The sequence below is a fragment of the Camelina sativa genome, chromosome 14 (assembly GCF_030686135.1).
Source record: "Camelina sativa cultivar CO46 ecotype springtype chromosome 14, ASM3068613v1".
Lineage (NCBI taxonomy): Eukaryota > Viridiplantae > Streptophyta > Magnoliopsida > Brassicales > Brassicaceae > Camelina > Camelina sativa.
Window position 1 is genome coordinate 10,834,626 of NC_141893.1, and position 24,083 is coordinate 10,858,708.

At 33.9% G+C, this 24,083-nt stretch overlaps 6 protein-coding genes across 9 annotated transcripts; 2 read left to right on the plus strand and 4 right to left on the minus strand.

Annotated features, from left to right (window-relative positions):
• The first annotated feature begins 1,128 nt into the window (after positions 1 to 1,128).
• LOC104741095 (putative serine/threonine-protein kinase PBL28) lies at positions 1,129 to 3,847 on the plus strand. Of its 2 annotated transcripts, none has more exons than XM_010461873.3 (7): positions 1,129 to 1,749; positions 1,848 to 2,035; positions 2,165 to 2,363; positions 2,433 to 2,596; positions 2,689 to 2,793; positions 3,017 to 3,139; positions 3,311 to 3,847. In XM_010461873.3, exons 1-7 carry the CDS (start codon positions 1,641 to 1,643, stop codon positions 3,548 to 3,550), a joined length of 1,128 nt encoding a protein of 375 aa, XP_010460175.1. In that variant the 5' UTR covers positions 1,129 to 1,640; the 3' UTR covers positions 3,551 to 3,847. The 2 variants fall into 2 exon arrangements, with proteins under 2 accessions (XP_010460175.1, XP_010460176.1); XM_010461874.3 differs by having other exon boundaries at positions 1,456 to 1,707.
• Positions 2,035 to 5,493, minus strand: LOC104741094 (GCN5-related N-acetyltransferase 5, chloroplastic). Of its 2 annotated transcripts, none has more exons than XM_010461872.3 (4): positions 4,572 to 5,493; positions 4,194 to 4,488; positions 3,995 to 4,073; positions 2,035 to 2,344 (listed from the first exon to the last, which is right to left on the minus strand). In XM_010461872.3, the coding sequence occupies exons 1-2, from the start codon at positions 4,886 to 4,888 to the stop codon at positions 4,200 to 4,202; spliced, it is 606 nt and encodes a 201-aa protein (XP_010460174.2). In that variant the 5' UTR covers positions 4,889 to 5,493; the 3' UTR covers positions 2,035 to 2,344; positions 3,995 to 4,073; positions 4,194 to 4,199. The 2 variants fall into 2 exon arrangements, with proteins under 2 accessions (XP_010460174.2, XP_087341628.1); XM_087485502.1 differs by having other exon boundaries at positions 2,035 to 3,530; positions 4,572 to 5,405.
• Positions 5,494 to 7,179: 1,686 nt separating this feature from the next.
• Positions 7,180 to 8,989, plus strand: LOC104741096 (uncharacterized). The gene is made up of 5 exons (XM_010461875.3): positions 7,180 to 7,452; positions 7,608 to 7,773; positions 7,876 to 7,956; positions 8,439 to 8,562; positions 8,697 to 8,989. The coding sequence occupies exons 1-5, from the start codon at positions 7,221 to 7,223 to the stop codon at positions 8,733 to 8,735; spliced, it is 642 nt and encodes a 213-aa protein (XP_010460177.2). The 5' UTR covers positions 7,180 to 7,220; the 3' UTR covers positions 8,736 to 8,989.
• Positions 8,990 to 8,996: 7 nt separating this feature from the next.
• On the minus strand, positions 8,997 to 10,741 carry LOC147928039 (uncharacterized). 2 transcript variants are annotated; one of them, XM_087484678.1, is made up of 5 exons: positions 10,588 to 10,741; positions 10,222 to 10,506; positions 9,567 to 10,107; positions 9,358 to 9,472; positions 8,997 to 9,245 (listed from the first exon to the last, which is right to left on the minus strand). In XM_087484678.1, the coding sequence occupies exons 1-5, from the start codon at positions 10,725 to 10,727 to the stop codon at positions 9,232 to 9,234; spliced, it is 1,095 nt and encodes a 364-aa protein (XP_087340804.1). In that variant the 5' UTR covers positions 10,728 to 10,741; the 3' UTR covers positions 8,997 to 9,231. The 2 variants fall into 2 exon arrangements, with proteins under 2 accessions (XP_087340804.1, XP_087340805.1); XM_087484679.1 differs by having other exon boundaries at positions 9,174 to 9,250; positions 9,346 to 9,472.
• A 4,118-nt stretch (positions 10,742 to 14,859) lies between these two features.
• On the minus strand, positions 14,860 to 16,811 carry LOC104741097 (paired amphipathic helix protein Sin3-like 1). Its single transcript, XM_087484680.1, has 6 exons — positions 16,727 to 16,811; positions 16,182 to 16,336; positions 15,798 to 16,085; positions 15,400 to 15,706; positions 15,175 to 15,306; positions 14,860 to 15,033 (listed from the first exon to the last, which is right to left on the minus strand). Exons 2-6 carry the CDS (start codon positions 16,319 to 16,321, stop codon positions 14,974 to 14,976), a joined length of 927 nt encoding a protein of 308 aa, XP_087340806.1. The 5' UTR covers positions 16,322 to 16,336; positions 16,727 to 16,811; the 3' UTR covers positions 14,860 to 14,973.
• Positions 16,812 to 18,568: 1,757 nt separating this feature from the next.
• On the minus strand, positions 18,569 to 24,020 carry LOC104741098 (putative glucomannan 4-beta-mannosyltransferase 10). The gene is made up of 10 exons (XM_010461876.3): positions 23,658 to 24,020; positions 23,226 to 23,564; positions 22,949 to 23,047; positions 22,588 to 22,840; positions 22,038 to 22,148; positions 21,821 to 21,957; positions 21,396 to 21,509; positions 20,788 to 20,987; positions 18,980 to 19,171; positions 18,569 to 18,902 (listed from the first exon to the last, which is right to left on the minus strand). The coding sequence occupies exons 1-10, from the start codon at positions 23,721 to 23,723 to the stop codon at positions 18,755 to 18,757; spliced, it is 1,659 nt and encodes a 552-aa protein (XP_010460178.1). The 5' UTR covers positions 23,724 to 24,020; the 3' UTR covers positions 18,569 to 18,754.
• Positions 24,021 to 24,083: the final 63 nt, after the last annotated feature.

Sequence of the window (24,083 nt, forward strand, 5' to 3'; positions counted from 1 at the left end):
CTATGTTTATATAGAAGTGAGTATTTACAAAATTTATAATTAATAATTAACTGTATATTTTCTTAATCCTATTTCTATTTTTTTGTAGAATTAATAACTTAAAATTTAAAATAAGTATATAATGTTATAATTTTGAATTATATATATATATATATATATGTAATTTCCTTATAATTATTTAAAAACTTTTAATTTTTGTAATTTTTTTGATAATTATGTTTTTACATTATTAATATTGTTTAAAACAAAATATATTGTTTTTGTTGTAATTTCAAATCTTTTCTATTAAATATTAAGTTTTACAGATATCAAAATCTCATATTGATATAGACTTGACACATGTCAAAATCTTGTTAATGACTAACTTTCAAAACCCAACTTTATATAATATGATAGCAACTTAAAATTAAAATAAGTAAACAATATTATAATTTTGAATTTTATGGTATATATATATAATTTATCTTATAATTAGATTTTAGATGAAATTAGATTTTTTTTTTTTGTTAACCATTGGACCACAACTGGCTGGCCCATTAGCCAAATTCCTACATTCGTAGGAAGTGGGACTCGATCCCTGGTGTGATGGTGTCTTCTACAAATGGACTTACCTTATGCCACTGCAGTAAGATCACTTCACAAAATTAGATTTTATTTTATCTATTTACTACTCCCTTTGTCTCACATAGATGGATGTTTTGACACTTTCACACATATTAAGAAAAATTTTAGTTTTTATTTGTAAATTAATTTATAATTACTTTTTGGTAGAGAGAGAAAATATAAACTAATAACAATTCAAAATTTTAAATATTTTCAATGATTACATCTTGAAATTTACAAAACATCAATCTTTGTGGGACAAAAAAATATACCAAAACATCAATTTTTGTGAGACAGAGGGATTACTATATAAAACTTTTTTAGGTTAGGTTTTGAATTTTATATTTTTATTTTTTAAAATTTTAATAATGAATTGACATGTGTCAACATCTGAATGATACAATTGACATATGCCACGATCTTGTTAATGAGTAATTTTGTCACCAAGGTTTATTATTATAAAATATATATATATATATATATATATTTATATATATATATATATATCAACGGACGCATGAAAACAACATTATTGATTAAAAAAACATATATAGTAGAAAAGAATTGAAACGAGAAAGGGAAGGAAAAAAAACTGAAAGCAGCGTCCCATCTCTCTTCTTGATCGACACAGATACGTACGTACGCATGTTCTGATAGATTCAGACAAGAGAACCGAACCGAGAACTCGACATCAAAGTCTTTCTCAAGATGCTCTCATTTTCTTTTGCTTTACGTACATGTAATCTACGTATTCTTCAGCTCTACCGTCTCTTTCTCTTTCTCTCTCTCCTCTCTTTCTTGAACTTCGGTAGTTGAAATACTGCTGTTGAGTATTTCAGAAATCTTACCCTCAAAATCAATTAACTTCATACACTCCTCTATATCTATCATCTTCAACCACAACAATCTTTTCTGTTTCTTTGGAAGCAACTAACTTCCAAAGGATTCACCACTACAAAAAGACATACCAGAAGCTTTCTTCTCATGGTCTCTCGCATCTACAAAGCATAGGAAAAGCCAACCCCAAGCTAAAAGCTATGCATTTTCCACTTGTTTCGGCTTGGAACAAACGAAGGAGAAGCAAATCTTATGATACGGATCCATGTACGTTCCTTTTCTCCATCATCTTCGCCAGATGGCATAAAAGTATGTTACCATTTTTGTTTTCCGGCATTACTATTACTGAATAAAAAAAGGGTTTAGGTGAAACTGAAACATCTTTGTGAAACTAACCTTCTTCTCAGGGATCTACAGAACAGCAGAGTGCTGGCAAATCGAAGATCAGGCGTCTCAGCCAAGGAAACGAAGATACGGGTCATCAGTTTATACCCTCAAAGAAATGGAGGAGGCCACTAGTTCCTTCAGTGATGAGAATCTACTCGGTAAAGGAGGCTTTGGCCGAGTTTACAAAGGCACTTTAAAAACAGGAGAGGTAGGAACTATATAGCTTTATTTATGTGATTTACAGCCTTTGTAATGTTAGAAACAATTTTTACAAGTAATGAGAATGATGAGCTATAAGAATAGCATACATATTATCTTGATCCCTCGCTATTTGAAGGTAGTTGCAATCAAGAAGATGGATTTACCTCCTTTTAAAAAAGCTGACGGAGAAAGAGAATTTCGTGTGGAGGTGGATATCTTGAGCAGACTTGACCATCCAAATCTGGTCGCTTTAATCGGCTATTGTGCAGATGGAAAACACCGGTTTCTAGTATATGAATATATGCAAAATGGAAACCTGCAAGATCATTTGAATGGTAAGCCAATGAAAGAAAAGTCCTATCCACGAAAAGCCAATTGGCCACTAAACCGTGTCTTTGTCACAGGAATTAAAGAAGCCAAAATTAGCTGGCCAATAAGGCTCAGGATTGCACTTGGGGCAGCAAAAGGACTAGCGTATCTCCATTCAAGTTCTTCTGTTGGGATTCCAATTGTTCACAGAGATTTCAAATCTACTAACGTGCTACTAGATTCCAATTATAATGCAAAGGTGCTTATAAAACAAATAAAATAAATGGGTGCTCTATGCCGCATTAATATCAGCCATACACTAAAACTAAGACGTGGGTATAATCCTTGCAGATATCCGACTTTGGACTAGCAAAGTTGATGCCAGAAGGGAAGGATACTTGTGTGACAGCAAGAGTTCTAGGAACATTCGGATATTTCGACCCAGAATATACATCGGTAAAGATTCTTACTTAAACCTACCTACACATGATTCTCATCCTGTAAATGAGGATGAGATGGCAAAGGGTTCTTCAGTATACGCTACTTACTAAATTTAAAACTTGCTAGTAGTGACATGAAATTGCTAGGAATAGGAACTTTATCTCACTCACATATCAGAACCCCAAAGCAAGGAAAAAAAGTTTTTAGCATAAATTTGTTCCAATTTTTCCTGTGGCAGACAGGTAAACTTACTCTACAAAGCGACATTTATGCATTTGGGGTTGTACTGCTAGAACTACTTACTGGACGCAGAGCAGTTGACTTAACTCAGGGCCCAAATGAACAGAACCTGGTGCTACAGGTAAATGGACCTTCTAGGTTCTAAGATTCACAGACACAAATAGTTTACTGATCAGGAAACTTTTTTTTTTGTTTGTACAAACCTGATCAGGAAACTTAACATAGGAATTAAATTTTTTTTTTGGCAAACACTTAACATAGGAATAAACTGTCAATTTTCCCTATGCTTCAGGTTAGAAATATACTGAATGACAGAAAGAAATTGCGAAAAGTTATAGATGCAGAGCTGCCTAGGAATTCATACAGCATGGAAGCTATAGCTATGTTTGCTGATCTGGCGTCACGGTGCATCCGTATAGAGAGTAAAGAGCGACCTTCAGTGATGGATTGTGTTAAGGAACTGCAACTAATTATCTATACAAACTCGAAGGGTGGTTTGGGTGGGACGATTCCTACATTCAGAAGGCTCTAGACATCAATTTCTTTGAAACCAGTAATATGGATTACTATCATTTTTCCTAAAATGAGAGGCCACTGATGAAACTTGATAACATAAAACAAAGCAATCTTTAATTATATATATGGGAAAATTTGAATTCAACTTCCAGCTGCTAAACGATATTATTTGGATGTGTATATATATATACTATAGAGGCACAAAGCATACTGGATCAAATAATACATATATTTGTATGGTATGGTGTATTTGTCATTTATGTTTTGCTTGAAGAGAAATGAGTATATATATAAACAGGTGTAGCCTTTTCTGTTTCGTTTTGCCTTATGCTTGAAGATTGGACCACATATATATATGAACAAGAACACAATCACTGCCACTACTAGAAGCATGAAGCTAACAACAACAGGTAAAGCTTGTAAAATACGTTTGATAAACATAAGAGCGTGTGTAGCGTACCTCAACTAAGATTTTATAAACAGCAAGTTGAAGCAAACAGGGTATGAACCCGAGTCCTTGGTCAAGTCACATTTAGCACCTACATGATGAATCACAACCAATTGTGAATTACTTGGTTTACATCAAAATTTTGTTATGAATTCAAACAAGGGAGACAAATACCAAACTAATTGGTACATTGATAGAAAAAAAACCGTACCCGTGTTCACGCATTAGCAGATGAGGTGAGCTCATTTTCAGACCTCTCTATATCTACCGTATCCGAAGGACTGGTGCAACAAGGTGGAAGCTTTTTGCGCATCAAATGCTTACGCCGTTGTAACATCAAAAGCACCAAAACAGTATCTGTCTTCACAACCTCATACCCTGCTTTTTTGTACATATTGAACGGAGCTTCATCCACCATCCTACAATGCAAATATACATCTTTTGATGGACTAATCTGAGATATCAGTTCCTCACTCGCCTTCAACAAATGCCATCCAATTCCCCTCCTAACAAGTCATAACACAAATCAACAAGATTAACAACACAAATCTTCTTGGAATCATACAGTACAGAGAGGAGTGTCAAATACCTTCTAAGATCTTCTTTCACAGTCATGTTGCAAATATAAGGTGATTCCTTAGGAGGAGTTGGGGAAGGAGGTGAAGCATTAGCGCCACGTTTATCCAAACACACCTCTACAGTACCAGCCATCTCAGCCTCCTCTCCATCACTACACCCATCAGTAGTTTTTTTCCTAAAGAACCCAACTAAGGTCACTGCGTGTGGCAACACTTCTCTCCTCTCAATCAAATACTGCTTAACCAAAAACCGTAACACAACCAGAAGGCAATAGCATCGATTCGCCAAATGACTCAGCCAAGAGATGCACCGTCGAGTCCATCTCATCAGATCTCATAACCCGAACCCACATCGTCCCAGATTCAAGCTCCTGAAAATACGCAAACCCTTCGAGAGTTTTCAACTTCTCCAACTCGTCGTTGCTCAAAAACCTCCCGGTGCGAAACGATTCCTCTAGAAACGCGTAGCTTCCGGTTGATTTCGTAGCTTCTTCATCTCCCGTTTCTGTAACTGTCGAGACTGGAGAATGCGAAGGAGGGAAAGCGAATCTGAGGTTGGAGGTGGAACGGTGAGATTTACACGAGTAGAGTAAAGGATATCTAGGCAAAGAAGAAGAAGAGGAGAATCCAAACTTCGTTGGTTGGCTTGGTTTGAGAGGATCAACAGACAAAGCGAGTGTGATGGTTACGGCCGCCATTGATACAGAGACGATGATTATCTCCGATTTGGTGGATAAAATAACTGACGACGACATAATATTTGGTGATCTCTATACTAATCTCTAAAACGCGGCGTTTCCAATCTACCACATAGAAGAGGAGCAACGCTTTGGAAGCTTCTGTTTAGATCCCAGTCTCTGCTTTCCCCTATTAAATCCACGTCACCAAGACATCTTTCCACTTCTTCTCATAATAGCTTTGACAAACCTTATCAATTTCTCTAGTTTTGAATATGCATCATTTTTACATAACTTTGAAATATCTACATAGCTTTTAAATATGCATCATTTTTATTTTGATAATATTATAGGTTATTAAAATACGACAAATGATATTATCATTCATAAATTTAAATATATGTATGTTATGTGTATAAGTGAATTTGTAATTTATTATCAATAATATTTTCTAAATATTACAAATTCAATTCTAAAACCATAAAATTTATAGCATCTGAAAGTCTAATCTTGTTTTACTAAAACTGTCTCAATTCATAATTTTAAGAATTTAAATAATTAAAATATAGATCTATAAATTATTAATTATATATCCAACAAAACTGTCAAAACAAACCTTTAGGCAATTTAATATACATGAACAACCCAGTGAATTGACAAAAACATATGTGAAGTACTGAAATTGAACATTTAGTTATGACTATTCACCATTAGTTATGATTATTCATAATTCACATGACCCGAGAAAGAACAAGACCAAAACTGTTCAGCATTTAAACCAATGAACCATTAAACAATTAGAAGAAATTAAAAATTTAAATTTGACAACATTAAGTATTTGGTCCTTAAGATGATCCAATCATGTCTCCATGTAAAAAATCAGATGCCGCCATACTGTAATGATACATAGATAGATAAACATATGATTATCTCCGATTTGATGGTGGTTCATTACTTCATTATTCGCTAATCTGTTATAACAAAATTAAAATGAATAAAAATAGGATTTAATCTTTGGTACACCACCTGATAATTTTTTCTTTTATTTATATATATAATATTATAATTGATTAATTTTCTTTGTTTTTTAATATAGATGATACATTGTTATATATATATTAGTGTATTGATGATAAACAGTTGTGTTATTGAATTGTGATAATTTATAGATATTTTAATTGAAAACTCGTAATTAAGGAAAGTAAGATATATTAGTTAACATTCTTGATTAGATTTTATTACAGATATTTTATCTAAGTTTTAATATTTATTCAAACAGAAAAATATTAATTATGTAAAATTTATAAATAAAATGTTAGAACACAAACTTTATTTCAAAAATGTTAATTATAATCTTTGTCTACCATTACATTAGCTCATCCTTGACATGTGGTCTATATCAATAAGGTCGTGGTAGATTCTACATAGTTTTTTTATTTTATTTTTCAAAAACTCATTTTTTTCTCCATTCATAATTTTAGAATAAATAGATTCCTTAAATAATAGGGAAATTAGTTTTTAGTTTTTTTATCTAATTATTAGTAAATACTAGAATCCACAAAATTTGAGATTTTAAAAAAAAAAAGTCACGACATTTTCATTTTTGTTTCCTTTGTAATTAAGAAGGAAAAAACCTATAAAAAATCACCATTCAAAACTATTTAAAACTTAAAAAATCTATCCCAAAAAACTAAAAACCCAAAAATCAAAAACCAAAATCTAAAAATCAAAAACTATAATCTAAAACTCATTTAAAAACCAACAATTATTCATGGCATCCAGATGTGATCAAATCCAGAATTTTGGTTCGATTTTGCTTTGGGGTTTTCGGATTTTGGTTATGGATAATCGTATTTAGATTTCTTTGGATTCGATCGGTTTACTCGTATTAACCGAAGTACATACTAATGTTTAAAACGCAGCGTGTTGAAAAATCCATTATAAGCCCATTAAGGATTTGGGCTTAAGGTCAGTAGATTTGTGATGATATATATTTCAATATTGTTTCCGTACTTCGGCCGATACAGAAGCCGGAGGAGGAGAGAGATTCAGGCGGCCGCCATGGATCCAGCAGGAGCATCGGTGGCCAGCGATATAGGAGGAGAAGGAGAGAAGTTCGCGGTGGGGAATATTTATTTAATCAAGGTGATCACCGGAGATGAGTTCCGAGGGATCGTCATGGCTTACGACCCTATTCCCAACTTCGTCTTTTTTGATATCCTTTGTTCGATGTGACCTCATCTCACTTAGTTTCCTTAATTTGTTTTTTCAAATTGTTTCATCAAATTTGTTTCTTTTTATTTATAATATTATATATAATCATGAGCTGAATTTGTGGAATCCTTGACGAGTCATTGATTGGGTTATTACAAGAGGGATCGAAACCTAGACCTGGGCATTTGAAGAACACAAGGATGGTGAATGCGAGTTTTATTACAGGGGTTTCGTATTTAGGCAAAGCTGAAGATCCGCTTGATACAGACAAGTGTTCTGTTGATCTTCACGGTCTCCGAGCTAAAGAGGCACTTGCTATCAGGTTACTTGTTGTTGTTTTTCAATCCTTTCAAAAAAATTCAATCTTTAATCTGATTTGCTTATTATTAGCTTACTTGGGGAAAAAACGTATTTGAGCGCACAGGCAAGCGGAAGCAGATGCTGAGAGAATGGGAGTTGGTGTTACAGCAGAGGCCCAGAGCATCTTCGACGCTTTGTCTAAGACGTAAGTCTCTTCTCTTTCTTTTATTCGTTTTCGAGCTTATCTCTAAGAGGGAAACAGAGCTTAGAGTGATCATGAGTTTATACAATGGGACGAGATCTTTAATCAGATGATATGTGTAGTTGAAGATTAGTTCTTTGTAAACAATTGCTTGATTTTGAGGAATTTGTTTTAGCCTCTAATGTGTTATTGCCAAAGATAAATTGTTAGAATCTGGACTTGATTTAAAAGCCTTGTATTGCTCTATGTTTACGATGATGCTAGCTTTGCAACTACATATATGCAAAGTTTCTATTTTCTTTATCTGTAGACTACATATGTTGTGTGCCTAGTGTGGAGTATCTTTAGCCTTCTCTGTGATACAATTAAGAAGCTGTCTAGATACATAGTTTTAGACTACATAAATCATATCTAGTTGAGAGGAAACGGTAGAATTTGCTTTCTCTCTTTCAAATGAATCACATGTGAATTTATTTTCCTTCTAGGCTTCCTGTGCAATGGGAAAACTCAGACATTCTGGTGATGAAAGAAGTACGCGTTCGTAGCCCGTATTTTTCAGATTGTGTCTTTGGTGGAACTGATGCTGCCAACAACCGAGTCAAGAAAGTGGTAAGTGTCACTTGCAACCTCAATGTCTAATGTCAGTTGAGCCTCTGGTGTTATATTAGGTTACTTGCATTCCATCGTGCAATGTTGATCAAGCCTCGTGTGTGATAATAAACATTTTTTGCCTTCATTTTCAGCTTGATCTGGAGAGACGAAGGTTGCAACTTGGCACATGAGGCCTGTAAAAGGAGTCGGTCAGTGAAATTGCGAAAAAGGGTTTGTTGCTACTAACCCGGAAAGCGTCTAAGATCTGATCGACCAGCGAAAAGTGTATATGTTTGCTTTTCGCTTGTTGTTGTCTTTACATAGAATCTGCGGATTGAAATTTGGTCTTTGGTTAATTTATGAACAAGAACTTTAACCTATTTTAAAACACGTTGAACTCAGAATCATCTTTTTAGTGACTTCTCCAATAGAATTTTCACACCCACTAGAACTGAGTTTAAAGAAGCATTCAATAAATTGATGCGAGTACGCATTACTGGTGATGTATATAACATTATCAATATATTGATGTATAACATCTTCAGTGCAAAGAAAACAGTACAATATGTATGAGTTCACAACTTTTCATACTATTAAGAAGGCCAAAAAAACAGTCCTCGCACTTGCTTCTAATCTTCTACTTGTTGAGTATTTCGCCGAGAGTGAGACGATTTCATTAGCGATCCACTACTTCCACAAGCCTGAAACACAGCCATGTAACAACATAAGATACAATCACAACAACAATCAGGTAGGTTCCCCCACAAAACTGATTTCAAGATGAAAAAGGACTAAACTAACTAGCTTTCTTACCACATGATCGAGAATTGTGCCCCGCTTGACCACATTTCTTACAATGGATTGTGCGCTTGCTAAGTTTCACCTTTTTCTTTGGTGGAGACACATTCTTTCCTTTTCTTTTTAGCTTCTTCCATGGAGAAGCACAACAAGTTAGCAAATAAAGAATGATCATAATGGTATTTTTTTTGTATTACAATTTATATAATTTGAGCATTTTATACCTTAGGCTTGTTCACAATATCTGGATCATAATCTGGATCATCACACTTGGCTCGCTTTCTTTTGTTGTTATCCGACACAATATGTTGCTCAGCCTTGGGAGAGATGGTCATCTTATCCCCAGATGACGTAATATGTTTCTCAGCCTCGGGAGGGATGGTTATCTTAGCACCAGCTGACATAATATGTTGTTCAACCTCCGGAGGGATGGTTATCTTAGTCCCAACTAAAAGGATGAGCTTGAGAAATTCTTCATATTTTGTAGGTTCATCATGAAATGCTTCCTTCACATCATTGAGGTATGAAACCGCATCATGCATAGTCACCTTACGCTTGTTCACAAAATACAGATCATCACACTTAACACCAGACACAATATGTTTCTCGTCCTCGGGAGGGATGGTCATCTTATCCCCAGCTGACGTAATATGTTGCTCAGCCTCAAGAGGTATATTAGGCAGGAAGACGCTCAAACCAAGAAGAAGCTTCCGGTGGTTTTTCATGAGTCCCTTCACCCTTGCAAAGACAGTAGCTACATCAACTCTACAAAGAGCCAAGTAACATCAGAGTTAGTTCACAATGTGTGTTTTGTTGTGTAATAGAATGGGAGTTAAAAGTAAGAGCAAAACCGATCATATCATGAGAAATATTCCATACCTCCGATTTTTAAAATATTTGAATATGTTGATCCATTCTTTATATTTTGCAGGTTTATCATGGACTGCCTCCTTCACAGAAGCCACATAAGCATGCACATTAGACTTAGTTAGCTCCGGTGATACTTTTATGACGGCTATGGTTTGAGATTGGCCTAAAACTTTGTTAGCCTTGGCATGGATAGTTGTCTTAGCCTTGGGAAGGAAGAAACAGAGACCAACAAGCCGCCACGGGTGCCATTTAATGAGTTCAGTCATCCTTGCAATGCCACTCTCTTTATTGATTCTACAAAAAGATTTATAGTAACATCAGAATCAAAATCACACATGTGTGTTTGTTGTGTAGATTAAAGAAAATGATTCATACCGATGACCTTTAATATCAATCAAGACCTTGAGAAATTCTTTAAATTTTGCAGGTTCATCATGTAATGCTTCTTTCACATTAGTGAGATATAAAACCGAATCATCTATGGTTAACTCCGGTGGTACTTTTCTTCCAGCCATGGTGTGAAATTGGTCTAAACCTTTTAGTATCAAAAGAAAGAGAACTGTAGTTCATTAAAACATATAAGATCATCATTGAATCTCTCTAGTATCTCAAATTAAGCTATTACCACTTTCTCTTTAACAGTGACTTTGGAGTCCTTCAAGTAACAGAACCTAAGAGTCCTGCATAAAACAATACAACTCTCATTCCTCAAGTTTTATAGCATCTTAAAAGATATCATGATTAGGATTTACCCAACTCTAATTTTGAATCCTAGAAGAAATATCATAAGCCATTCAATTGTTTCAGCCCTTTTAAAGACCACATGGCACACAAACTACACATGCACTCAATTGAAACACAGAGCAAACCAATCAAACACTAAATTAGAGGTCTTAAAATATCAAACACAGAACAAAACACAATGCATGTCTAATATGAGGGTTAAGTTGATCAAATCACTTGGAAATTAATTTAAACTAAATTTTATCATGGATACGAAAAAATATATATTTAAAGAAGCCGATTTAAACCCATCCCACCAACTACTACAAAAGAAATTCAGTGAACCAGAAAATACGAAATTGTATTTCTCAAACGAAATTTACACACACTAAAAAACAAAAACAAAAAGATCATCGCGTACGTATAGTTACCGAATTGTGGAGAAAAAAAATCTCTCCAAATTCGTGTTGCTTATATATTATTTAAAGGTTTCGTCATAGGGTTTTGTTTCCTCACACATATTGTATTACTTAATTATAAGACAAGTACGCATATTGTATTACTTAATTATAAGACAAGTACGTACCCCCCCACCCCACCCCCACCCCCACCCATACAGTATACTAAATAACGCCCTATTTAACATCCAGCCAAAATTATTTTTATTCACATTTATGAACCAATAGTAATTCCATAAGTTTATATATTTTCATTTTTTTTTTGTGAATTTTGCAATTCATTACCATTAGTTAGTAATTTTATGCGTAAAAAGCTCAAAATCTAATTTTAAGAAGAAAAATAAAAAGCTAAGAAAATTCTTCTTGTAGAAACACAGAGAGTATTTTCTATGATTTTAAAAAATTTGGATTTCTGCAATCTAAATGCTTCCTTCAAAGCAGTGATGTATGAAACCGCATCATGCATAGTTACCTTAGCCTTATTCACAAAATCTGGATCATCACACTTAACATACTTTCTTTTGTTATTACTGGCACAATATGTGTCTCGGTTTAAGAAACGATCTTTTAAATAACATTGCACACATTTAATGGTTTCCCACAAGACAGATATACAAAAATCATTGATCAAGCTAGGTAGATACAAAGCATTAATAATAGGCAAACGATCGAATTAAAACCAATCATAGTCTCCTTCCACGAATGCGCATAGCCAGCTGCAAATCTCTGGACATGATGGTGACTCTCGTTGCATGAATGATACACAAATTGGAATCCTCGAAAAATCAGACAAGAAAGGCTTTTGCCGCCTCTTGTAAAGCCAGCAAAGCATGACTTTGGAACCGCAATTCAGGCTGATAAAATAACAGAACAATGAATGAGAACTCACAAATCGAATTCAAAAACCAAATCAAAGGAAAGATTGAGAGGGTTTGAAGTAAATATGTTCATCTCCTGTGCGATTTCCCGAACAAGCAGCTGGAAGTGTGCTTTCTGGATCAACAGATCAGTACTATTCTGATATGTCCAATATAACTAAATACTAAATAACTCCATCAGTACCTTTTAATAAATTTAACATCGAACCAAAATTATTTTTACTCACATTTATCAACCAATAGTAATTCCCTAAGTTTAAATTTTTTTCAGTTTTTTTTTTTTAATTTTACAATTCATTACCATTAGTTAAAAAATTATGCATAAAATGCTTAAAATCTAGTTTTATGAAGAAAAAAGAAAAACTTAGAAAATTCTTCTTGTAGAATCAAAGAGAGTATTTTATATGATTTAAAAAAAATTGGATTTCTACAATCTCTTGTTGTCTGTGTGATGTTGATACAATTTAATTTTCACCATCAAAACTTGAGCTGGAGACCAGTGAGGACAGTAAAATATATAGCTCTAAAAAGTTTTGTTGCTACTAACCTTAAAAGCATCTAGTGAGAGGACTGAGAACCTTCATTTATAGAAGAAAACATGTTATTAGCAGTGAGTGGATCGATCCATCATTAATTTATGGGAGTAATAGTATTTGTGAATATTAGACGTTAAAATATATATTTGGAGTACGCATTTTTTGCCCAAAAAGAAGAAAAAAAGAAGTACGCATTTAAGCAAAAAGAGAATAAGGAGGGCAAAACATAAGCTTGCAGGGCACACCCCTCTCCAATCTCCACAAAACATATTGGATTGTTTGCCTTTAATTATGGGAGTAATAGTATTTGTGAATATTAGACGTTAAAATATATATTTGGAGTACGCATTTTCTGCCCAAAAAAAAGAAGTATGCATTTAAGCAAAAAGAGAATAAGGAGGGCAAAACATAAGCTTAGTCTACAATGGGCACACCCCTCTCCCCAAAACATATTTGATTGTTTACCTTTTAATTAAATTTTGAGAGCACATGACGAACAATTAATCTTAGTAATAAGAATATTTTTCAAATTTATTTAAAGATTCGGGTCACGGAGATTAAAACTTTTAAAGAGTTCCAAAGTGGGGAACTTCATGGTTATTTATTGTAAAAGTGAGATGTTTTGATGCGATTAATGTTTAGCAACTTATGGCTTAGTATTGGTTTCGTAGTCTCTCTTTAGCTTTTCTTATTCGAAAACTTTTTCATTATAGATTTGTAGCCATTGTAGAACTAGAATGTACAGCTTAACCAACTATAATCAATAGTCAGTAACAACAATTTATCCCCAAAAAAGTTGTTATAAGAAAAACTATAGTATAGTTACAAGCAACTGGTTAAATAAGCGCGTGCGGTTGAAGTAAACATAGACAATGAATGAACAAAACCTCATGGCAAACCTCAGTTAACGACTTGCTTCGACATCAATAAATTGTTTATAAAAATATTTGAATATACACCTAATCGTTAGTGCCCTCAACTCTTGCTTGCAAATATATGAAATATTTAAAATGACATCAAGTAAAGAAAGAAAACAGAAAGTAGAGTATTATATATTTTCTCCTTTTGATTTGGGTTAGGGACATATAACATATGTAATATCAATCTTCTTACTCTCGAAGCTTTCTTCTCCGCCGTCACGAGATGCATCGCCATTAGATATCGTTATGTTCACCTTCTGTTCTAGTTTCTACACTATTATTCCTCTTTTGTTTCTTCAATTTCATCTACCGTTCAAAACTGAAACTTTAAGAGTTTGTTTGTTTGTCCTCGCATGGCGGCTTCGTCAAAAAAGCTTTGGCCGTCGCTGCCTCTTGAGGTGGTAGAAGAAGAGATACTTGGAAGGATTCCGATCGAGGATGTGATGCGAGCCAAGTCGGTGTGCAAAGAATGGTACGCTGTCTTCAAGGACAAGAGATTCATCTACAAACACGTCGGTTCATTCGCATTCATCATGCATTCATCATACTAAGTTTCAAATCATCAATCCGGTGACCCTTGATCTCTTAACTCTACCACTCTTGTGGGTAGTGAACACGTTGGAGACGACGACAGCCCAAGGGTGATCAAGATCAAGGTTTGGGTCACAGACAAGATGACTGATGCTGCTGTCTCATTGACTAAGTATTTTAATGTGACTCACCCTCATCTCCCTATATTGCATCAACGTCTCTACGCTAACGGTATTCCGACATACTTTATCCACGAGAAGACCAATGGTGGTGGTATCATGTTTATGGTGCGATAAACTTCTTGTCCAAGAGGATAAAGATGATGTACAAATAAAGGATTATGATTATGCTTGTCCCAGCTTTACGAAATTAGTGAGGGAGGTGAGATAAGACGCAAAAATAGACTCTCTGTCTCTTGTTCTCGCATGAGACTTTATGTATGTTCCTTCTGCTTTGTCTTGGTCTTTCTGACTGTGTGTCTTGTTCTCGCACTAGAACAAGAGTTTAAAGAAGCATTTTTCGTGTGATTGGAGTTTATTGAAAATGATGCGAGTACGCATTACTGGTGATGATGTATAACACCATCAAGATATTGATGTATATAACACCTTAACCCATCTTCAGTGCAAAAACAAACAGTAAAATATGAGTTCACAATTTTTTATACTATGAAGAAGGCCACACACACAAAAAAAAACAGTCTTCACACTTGCTTCTAGTCTTCTACTTGTTGAGTGTTTCGCCGAGAGTGAGACGATTTCATTAGAGATCCAGCCTGAAACACAGCCATGTAACAGCATAAGATACAATCACAACAACAATCTCACACATTTTACAGCACCAGAGTAAACAAGGCTATGACTATGAGCAGGTAGGTCCCCCCACCAAACTGAACTCAAGATGAAAAAGGACTAACCTGACTAGCTTTCTTGTCACATGAACGAGAATTGTGCCCCGCTTGACCACATTTCTTACAATGGATTGTGCGCTTGCTAAGTTTTACCTTTTTCTTTGGTGGAGACACATTATTTCCTTTTCTTTTTCGCTTCTTCCATGGAGACTCACAACAAGTTAGCAAATAAAGAATGATCAAAATGGTATATATATGTATTATAGTTTATATAATTTGAGCATTTTATACCTTAGGCTTGTTCACAATATCTGGATCATAATCTGGATCATCACACTTAGCTCGCTTTCTTTTGTTATTATCGGACACAATATGTTGCTCAACCTCGGGAGAGATGATCATCTTATCCCCAGCTGATGTAATATGTTGCTCAGCCTCGGGAGAGATGGTCATCCCAGCTGACGTAATATGTTGTTCAGCCTCGGGAGGGATGGTTATCTTAGCCCCAGCTGAAAGGAAGACGCTGAAACTGAGAAGAAGCTTCCGGTGGTTTTTCATGAGCTCCTCCATCCTTGAAATGACAGTAGCCTCATCAATTCTACAAAGAGGCTAGTAACGTCAGAGTTAATTCACAACGGGAGTTAGAACTAAGAGCAAAACCAAACATAAAAAGAGAAATTATTCCAAACCTGTGAGCTTTAAAATCTTTCAAAATATTGTGCCATTCATTATACTTTCCAGATTCATTACGAAATGCCTCTTTCAAAGAAGCCAAGTAAGCAGACTTATTAAGCGTCGTTAGCTCCGGTGATACTTTTATGACGGATATTGTTTGAGATTGGCCTAACACTTTGTTAGCCTTGGCTGCAGGGATGGTTGTCTTAGCCTTGGGAAGGAAGACACTGAGACCAAGAAGCAGCTTTGGGTGCCCTTTAATGAGCTCAGTCATCCTTGCAATGCCACTATCTTTATACATTCTACAAAGAGACTTATATAGTAACAACATCAGGAATCGTTTCGCATGCATGTGTGTTTGTAGTGTAAGATAATTAGAAGTTGAAAATAATTCATACCGATGATTTTTAAAATCATTTAAGATCTTGAGAAATTCCTTAAATTTGGCAGGTTCAACACGAAATGCTTCCTTCACAGCAGTGAGGTATGAAACCGTATCATCCATAGCTGCCTTGGCTGATAAGCGTGTTCTAACCATGATCTCAAATTGGGCCTGACCCGTTGTATAAAAAAAAACGAATTATTTGTCTCTGCCCTTTTAAAGACCCTATGGCACATAAACTACACATGCACTCAATTCAAACACAGAGCAAACCAATCAAACACTAAATTAGAGGTCTTAAAATATCAAACACAGAACAAAACACAATGCGTGTCTAATATGAGGGTTAAGTTGATCAAATCACTTGGAAATTATTTTTAACTAAGTTTTATCATGGATACGAAAAAATATATATATTTAAAGAAGGCGATTTAAACCCCATCCCACCAACTACAAAAGGAATTCAGTGAACCAGAAAATACGAAATTGTATTTCTCAAACGAAATTTACACACACAAACAAACAAAAACAAAAAGATCATCGCGTAAGTATAGTGGTTACCGAATTGTGGAGGAAAAAAAAAAGCTTCTCCCTAACTCCACGCGATCACGATCGAAGAGACATAGAGAAAGATGAGTTTCTAGATAAATCTCTACAAATTATTTGTTGCTTATTATTTAAAGGTTTCGTCTAGGCTTGGGCATAAAAACCGTATCCGAATACCCAACCCGGAACCCGACCCGAAAAACTGGGTTCGGGTTGGGTACGGGTTTGTCTATAAAACTGTATTGGGTTCTATTTTCTAATATCCGTGGGTTCGGGTTAGAGTCGGGTAATACTCGGTACCCGTTTGGGTACCCATTAAACCCGAACATATAAACATATTTATAATATTTATCATTAATATAATGCAATTACCCCAAAATTTTGATTATAATTTTGAATATTTCATTTAGTTTTATACCTAAATATCAAAAATAATCAAAATATCTAAAATATTTTGTTATGTAAGTCAAAATTTAACTAAATTTATTTAAATTTAATTATATTTTTTTGGGTACCCGGTCGTTCGGGTACTAATCGGGTTCTAAAATTTGTAACCCAAACTGACCCGAACCCGATAGTACCCAAATCGAACCGAACCCATATATCTAAAAATATCCAATGGATTCTATTTTTCTAAACCCGTTTGCGCAAACCCGAATGGGTAATACCCGAACCCGAACGGGTTACCCAATTGTCCAGCCCTAACTTTCGTCATAGGGTTTATTACTTAATACCCCAATATAACTAAATACGAAATAACACACCCTCAGCACCTTTTTAATATATTTAACATCCACCAAAATTATTTTATTCACATTTATGAACCAATAGTAATCCATAAGTTTATATACTTTCAATTTTTTTTTGTATTTTACAATTCATTACCATTAGTTAGTATTTATGCATAAAAAGCGATGTGGCCCTACCCCACTACATGTGGAGTTACAAACTCTGATCTGGGCTATGGAATCTATGTTGGTGGTTGGGGTTGACTGTCACGCATAAGAGACGGATTGTGCAGAGTTAGTTGCGATAGTGCAGTTGCCCGATGATTGGCCCGCTTTCTCGAACCTGATGGCAGATTTCTCTTTGCTCCGCTCTTCCTTCCATTCTTTCACCTTGACCAGGATTCCTCATGTGTCCAACGTCAGGGCAGATAGTCTTGCCCGTTCTTCAAGATCGCTAATTTCCGAAACTTCTTTTGTAAACTCTTACCCTCCTGTTTAGACAACCAATCTTGGAGTTATCTTTTAATTTATTTAATGTTTGGTTGAAAAAAAAAATTCATGTTTCGATAGAAGTGATAAGACCTACAGAAACATAAAGAAAATAATCAAACAACCATAATTGAAAAGAAAAAAAAAACTCTTATATCCATTCGCTCATGCTTGTTTAACCGACACCCTTGTGTGATGTACTAGGACCTTTAGATCGAGATCCTTGTTCTGCAAAATTCAAACAAACAATTATCCTTGTGCTGCAAAATTTAAATTCAAAATGTTATCTTACCTCAAGCATGAATAAGAAGGTCTCTCGAGTGATCCAGCTAAAGCTGAAGAGCTCCTTTCTAAACAATTCTACGATAAGGTCGTCGTGAGGATGGAGGTTGCTACTTGATATCATTCCATATGCACATGATGCTTGATATATATTCTTTGAATTTTGGAAAATATTATTATCTATATATATAAATAGCATATATGGAAGTTAAGGATTTCAATATGCAGAACTCCCAAGAAGAGAATTATGAACACAAAGAAATACATGCTCGGGTGATTTTTTTAGTCACGTACGTAATTCTTCAATGTAAACTAATTACCACCAGAACACCATAGAATCTAAAATGATCATGGTATATTCAAAAACTGTATAATATCATCTTATTCAATACACAATATATATTCAACCGATGTTAACGCATCTACACAAAATATCTAGAAATATCTAGATATTTATCAGACTAATTAATACGATTAGCTTGAGAATGGGTAATCAAGCATGAATTCTAATTGATTAGGAGCCAACATTGATCTTTAAATGTGATTAAGTTCCAACAAAGCCAACACCGGAAACAAGAAAAGCAATTGCTTGCATGAAAAGATAGAGATATAGGAATGTGTTTCCAAAAGCAAGAGCATAGCAAGCACAACACAATATGTATGTCCCCACCATTATCTCCTTGAAGTTTACTCTGCAACCAACCAAAGTCTCGTATGAACTCTTTGTCTAGTTTGTTCATAATATATGTTTAGCGAATTAATTTATTACCTTTCAAGGAGTCCGTTACTAGGTTTTCTTGTCCGAGAAAGTAAATTAGTCTTAAGAGCATCTCCTAATTTCTCAGTTACAACCCATTCGTTCACTCTTCCTCCTTCGAGTATGCCAATGAAAGTACCCTTTGTCCGATGCATAGACATTACGTTTTCAAACAAGATCCAAAATATCACAAGGTAGAATGACCTGAAAAACTCAAAAATCATATATATTAAGGTTTCACTCTCTCTTTATTAGTGCACTTGGCAATGCAATTCTTAAAAAAAATCTATATTAAACCACAAATAAATTAAAAACTACTATATTTTTCTCATTCAACTGAAATCATGTAAATTATGCATTAACTAGATTTCTCCACTCAATTATATTTAAACACATAATAATTGTTGTTGTTGTAGTAGTAAAAGCTTAATTCAACATTTTAATTTTAGAATTTGTATGATATATATATATATATATATATATATATATATATATATCTTGCATTATTTTTGATGTTTTAAAAAGTTCATTCCCATTATCTATTTTAGTTTACCACTTTATAAGTAATCATTTCTTCATATTTTCTACTATATTCACCGTATAATAAGGTCATGAAGCTGAAAAGGATTCATCTCTAATTCTCTATTATCTATTATGTTTATTTTCTAACATATTAGTGTATTAATTTTATTACAATAATTTATCGTAATCCATTTATCAAACAAATTTAATAAAATTTTCTAACATATTTTTTTTATTATCTCAAATAAATATTTGTAATTCATTTTGAATTTACTATCATCTTTGCGATCCAATAGATAAGTATGTAAACATCGTTAAAGATCGTTATAATATTTATTTTAACTAAGATTTGATGTTTTTGAAAACAAAAAAAAACTTAATTAAAAAATTGGTCTTTAAAATTAAAGCAAAATGAAATAAAAAAATCATCAAAAATAAATTAATTTTGTTAAAATGGAAAAATATAATGAAATCATTACAATGAAAACTAGCAATCAAATTTAAATGGAGTGAAATGTAGAATAGAATCTAATTTTTTTTAAATACCATTTAGTTAAATACTCTAAAGATGAAACCATTGGTTTGAAATCTAGCACTAGAATTTAAATTGATGAGTGAAAATTATAAATAATAATAATAATAAAAACCTAAAAAAAACAAAAAGATAGAAGTTATCTTTGGGGTTTAAAAAAAGAGTTAGATTGAATAATTTGAAAAGAAAAATAATTTAGTTTTTCACTTGCAAAATAATATGAATTTAAGTTATTATGTGTGAGTTTATATCAACAAATAACCAAATCATGTGTAAGTTTTGATTGGGCCACTTAGTATTGAAAATTTTTAAAACATATTAAAATATATATTTTTAATTAATTTGCATTTAAAGTCATGTATAAATCTACATTTAACTCATTTCACACAAAAAAAAACTACATTTAACTCAAATGTAACTCCTACCCAATAATTATTAAAAACTTCATTCTCCCACTAATTTATTTATCTTTAAAGATAAATATCTTTTAACTTTTAATATATTTTTATTATATTTGTTAGCTAAATTTATAGTTGTATATATATATATATATATCTTCTATTTATATTGCTTTAAACTTTGGAATAAGGAATATTATATATACATAATTACTAAATTTTTTGATAAATTTGTTTGATACAATTTTACTATACTACAGTCAAATATAGTAATATATTATTTATATAAATTTTCAAAAATATAATAAACCCATTATGTACCACGCATTTACCTAGTGCATATAATATTTAAACAAAGTAGCACAAACCTTGGTGTCGCAATGACGATGCAGAGAGTGATCATAGAGGGAACGTAGAAAGTTGACCAGGCTGGAATGTTGACTTCAGGAAAGAAGACACTTGTAGGAAGAATAACACAGTAGAAGAAGAAAGTGAAGCAGTGGACTATGATCTTCCGTAAGAAAAAGAAGCTATACATCATATACAACTTCTTCCAAATCGTCACTCTCTGCTCATTATCACATAGATTTGTAACTTAAGGTTAGATGTCTACAGTCTACTCACTACTGTTAATTATATTTGCTTAAAGGAATAAAAGAAAACAATCAATCTTTACTACGACTTGGTTTAATTAACACGAACCAAATAATACTAGATTGAACCAAAACGAATTTCTAACCCATCAGCTGATTTGGCGATTAGTTAAAACATAACAAAAGAAAAAACCAATCCCATCATTGATAGATAAGTGACCAATCAAAACAAAATAAAATGTACGTCAGCCTCACATCACATGGCATGTTTGTCTATACATATTGTAACACGATAGACAAAAAAACAAAGTAGCTGGGCATGTGAGACCAAAAAAAAACAGTGGGCACGTTTTTGTTAAGATTGAAACATATAGAGGATGGACCTTATTGCGAATAATCTCCATAATCATTTTCCTGAAGAGATTAGCTGGACCACAAGACCATCGATGTTGCTGGAATCTAAAAGCCTTATATTTGCTTGGTAGCTCGCTTTTCACCTACAAAGTCAGTGTCAATAGACATAATTTAATGATTATAAGCTAATTATTTTGATAGCAACACATGTGAATGCATCACTACCAGAGAGTTCACTGGTATGAACAACATCACAAACTAGGTCCATAACCAAATTCATTAAAATCTACCACAAAAACTTTCGTTCAAAAAGTTGTGCGTGTCTATCATGTAGCTTTACAAAGCACTACGAAATGTTGGATATCTAACCGATGTGGGGTATCTACATATATAATGCATACAAGATGCGATGAGTATTTACAATTTATATAGGCAAGGATATATGAAAATCTACCGTGAGGTCATTGAGGAAGACAAATTTCCAGCCGAGTAGACCAGCCCGAACTGCCAAGTCCATGTCCTCTACGGTGGTCCGGTCATGCCATCCTCCAGCTTCTTCCATTGCCGCCATTCTCCATACACCAGCAGTTCCTGAAAGAGATACACCAAACCAGATTTATGTAATAAAATTAAAGAATACATCGGATATTTAAAATCATAAAGAAATGCACCATTGAAGCTAAAGAAGGCATGTCTAGTGGATCCAGATTCTTGCTCTGCCATGAAGTGGTAGTTGAGGGACACCTCTTGCATCCTCGTCATCAAGCACTTGTTTGCGTTCACTGTGATCACACACACACAATCACTAAGTTTGACAATAGACTTAGTTAGGATTTTTAATTATGCCGAAATATGTAAAGGACTAATGTGTACATATTGTTACGTAGGACAGAATAAGTCGTTAAAATTATTATAACCAACTATTTTCACTTATGAGATAAATAAATAATTATGAATTTTATTTCAATGTCAAATCGCTTTGTCGATCAAAAATTAGTATTCGACCTTAGAGTGGATTTGGTCTAAATGAATATGGGGTAAAAGACTTTTTATTGTGAGGGGAGCATTAGCAATCCCACTCACTCTAAATTTGGTCTAAGTTACAACATTTATTTCCCATTGGTTTTGAGTTGAAAATTTACAAATATTTATAGTCTTTAGCTAGTTGTTAATATATATATATCAATAGATATGTTAAATTTTCTACCATAATCAACGTACTGAATCTCCATCGGGCTTGAACTAGAGCGACCTCAGGGTTGTGAACGAGAAAGGGGACAGAGCGTTGGAGGTAATCAGGCTCCGGTTGAAAGTCTGCGTCGAAGATGACAACATAGTTGCATAGCTTCACGTAGTTGTGATTCATGCCTTGTTTAAGAGCTCCGGCTTTGTAGCCATTTCTGTTGTCTCTCCTCTCACACTTAATATTTACGCCTTTGCTTTCCCATTTTGCACACTCTGTGTTCACCAGCTCCTGAAATTCAATTCTCTTCACATTAGTTATCTTAAATTAATACATATATATATATATGTATATATATATGTCTCCAATAAATCGATTAGAATTGCTTAGCAGCAAGACCTTGATGGTTTGATCAGTGGAATCATCTAAAACTTGAATAATTAGGCGGTCCATCGGCCATATTAGTCTACATGCAGCACCTATAGATAAATGAAGGACCTGCGAGTTAACAACATGTTAGGAATCTTGCATTTATAAATGTGTACAAATACAATGTATAGTATATAAAAACCCTGAATATCGTTATATTGTTGTCAATTAATTAGTTTCTGAAAAACTTAATGAGTCTGTACGTCCATAATATAACATAGAAAAGTACATGTATATATATATATACCTCTTTTTCGTTGTACATTGGGATTTGTACAAGAACCATGGGGTATGTCTCATGTCCGAGCTCGATGTCCTCCGGCATCGGCTCCCATTTGTAGATTTTTTCGGGTTTTCGCTTAAACAACTTGACGTAAAGCACTACAAGGTTCATGTATATACCCTCTACGAAAACTAAGACGGAGATTATCAAACAAAAAGCCACCAAATACTTGAAAATGGGAACTATGAGCAAACTCCTCAATCGTCGTGTCCATGTCGTGTCGATACTTATCTTCACACCGTTTATGGTGGCTTCAAGCTTCTTTGGAGCTGCAGCTACATCTTCAGAACTCCCTCCATGGAACTTATCAGCACACAAAAGAAGAAACTATTCTCAGAGCAGAGAAACAGAGCGAGTAATCATAAAGAAAAACTATGAGATGGTCTTAATAATTACCAGTAGAGAGAGGAAGGCAAGACATGAATCTTGTAAGAAGATGAGTGACTTCAGAAACGTATTCATTTTCTTTGTCTCTAGATTAAGCTCATCAGAGACTTAGTTACTTTGAGAGATTCTGATTCAATGGTGCATCCCATCTATAAGATATAGGAGCATATACATTTCTTTGTTTTTTTCCCCTATTTCGTTGAGAACCTTTCCTTGGGTGGTTTTAATCTTGGATGGTCCTAGACTTGTGGAGACTTGTCGAGACTTGTCGTTTACACTAATAGTGTAATAATGTACGTTGGAGAAGATGCTGATGACTCACGAGTAGATGTACTAAGAGCAACTTTTGAAACCACACAAAAGTAAAGGAACAAAAAAAAAAGTGTCTTTGTTTTTGAATTATTATCAAGTAAGAACAAAATGATTTTTTAACTC

Bases quoted from the DNA above. Each gene is read 5' to 3' on its own strand.
- LOC104741095 (XM_010461873.3), top strand. From the start codon at position 1,641: ATGCATTTTCCACTTGTTTCGGCTTGGAACAAACGAAGGAGAAGCAAA. The intron at 1,750-1,847 runs GTATGTTACCAT...CCTTCTTCTCAG, and splicing joins CTTCGCCAGATGGCATAAAA to GGATCTACAGAACAGCAGAG. The intron at 3,140-3,310 runs GTAAATGGACCT...CCTATGCTTCAG, and splicing joins AACAGAACCTGGTGCTACAG to GTTAGAAATATACTGAATGA.
- LOC104741094 (XM_010461872.3), bottom strand. From the start codon at position 4,888: ATGAGATGGACTCGACGGTGCATCTCTTGGCTGAGTCATTTGGCGAAT. The intron at 4,489-4,571 runs GTATTTGACACT...ATGACTTGTTAG, and splicing joins GTGAAAGAAGATCTTAGAAG to GAGGGGAATTGGATGGCATT.
- LOC104741096 (XM_010461875.3), top strand. From the start codon at position 7,221: ATGATATATATTTCAATATTGTTTCCGTACTTCGGCCGATACAGAAGC. The intron at 7,453-7,607 runs ATATCCTTTGTT...TTGGGTTATTAC, and splicing joins TCCCAACTTCGTCTTTTTTG to AAGAGGGATCGAAACCTAGA. The intron at 7,957-8,438 runs GTAAGTCTCTTC...TTTTCCTTCTAG, and splicing joins TTCGACGCTTTGTCTAAGAC to GCTTCCTGTGCAATGGGAAA.
- LOC147928039 (XM_087484679.1), bottom strand. From the start codon at position 10,727: ATGGCTGGAAGAAAAGTACCACCGGAGTTAACCATAGATGATTCGGTT. The intron at 9,473-9,566 runs GTATAAAATGCT...TCTCCATGGAAG, and splicing joins ATATTGTGAACAAGCCTAAG to AAGCTAAAAAGAAAAGGAAA. The intron at 9,251-9,345 runs GTTAGTTTAGTC...ACATGGCTGTGT, and splicing joins ATCATGTGGTAAGAAAGCTA to TTCAGGCTTGTGGAAGTAGT.
- LOC104741097 (XM_087484680.1), bottom strand. From the start codon at position 16,321: ATGGTTAGAACACGCTTATCAGCCAAGGCAGCTATGGATGATACGGTT. The intron at 15,307-15,399 runs GTATAAAATGCT...TCTCCATGGAAG, and splicing joins ATATTGTGAACAAGCCTAAG to AAGCGAAAAAGAAAAGGAAA. The intron at 15,034-15,174 runs GTTAGTCCTTTT...GCTGTGTTTCAG, and splicing joins GTGACAAGAAAGCTAGTCAG to GCTGGATCTCTAATGAAATC.
- LOC104741098 (XM_010461876.3), bottom strand. From the start codon at position 23,723: ATGAATACGTTTCTGAAGTCACTCATCTTCTTACAAGATTCATGTCTT. The intron at 23,565-23,657 runs GTAATTATTAAG...TGTGCTGATAAG, and splicing joins TTGCCTTCCTCTCTCTACTG to TTCCATGGAGGGAGTTCTGA. The intron at 21,510-21,820 runs GTAGATTTTCAT...CTGACTTTGTAG, and splicing joins TCTTCCTCAATGACCTCACG to GTGAAAAGCGAGCTACCAAG.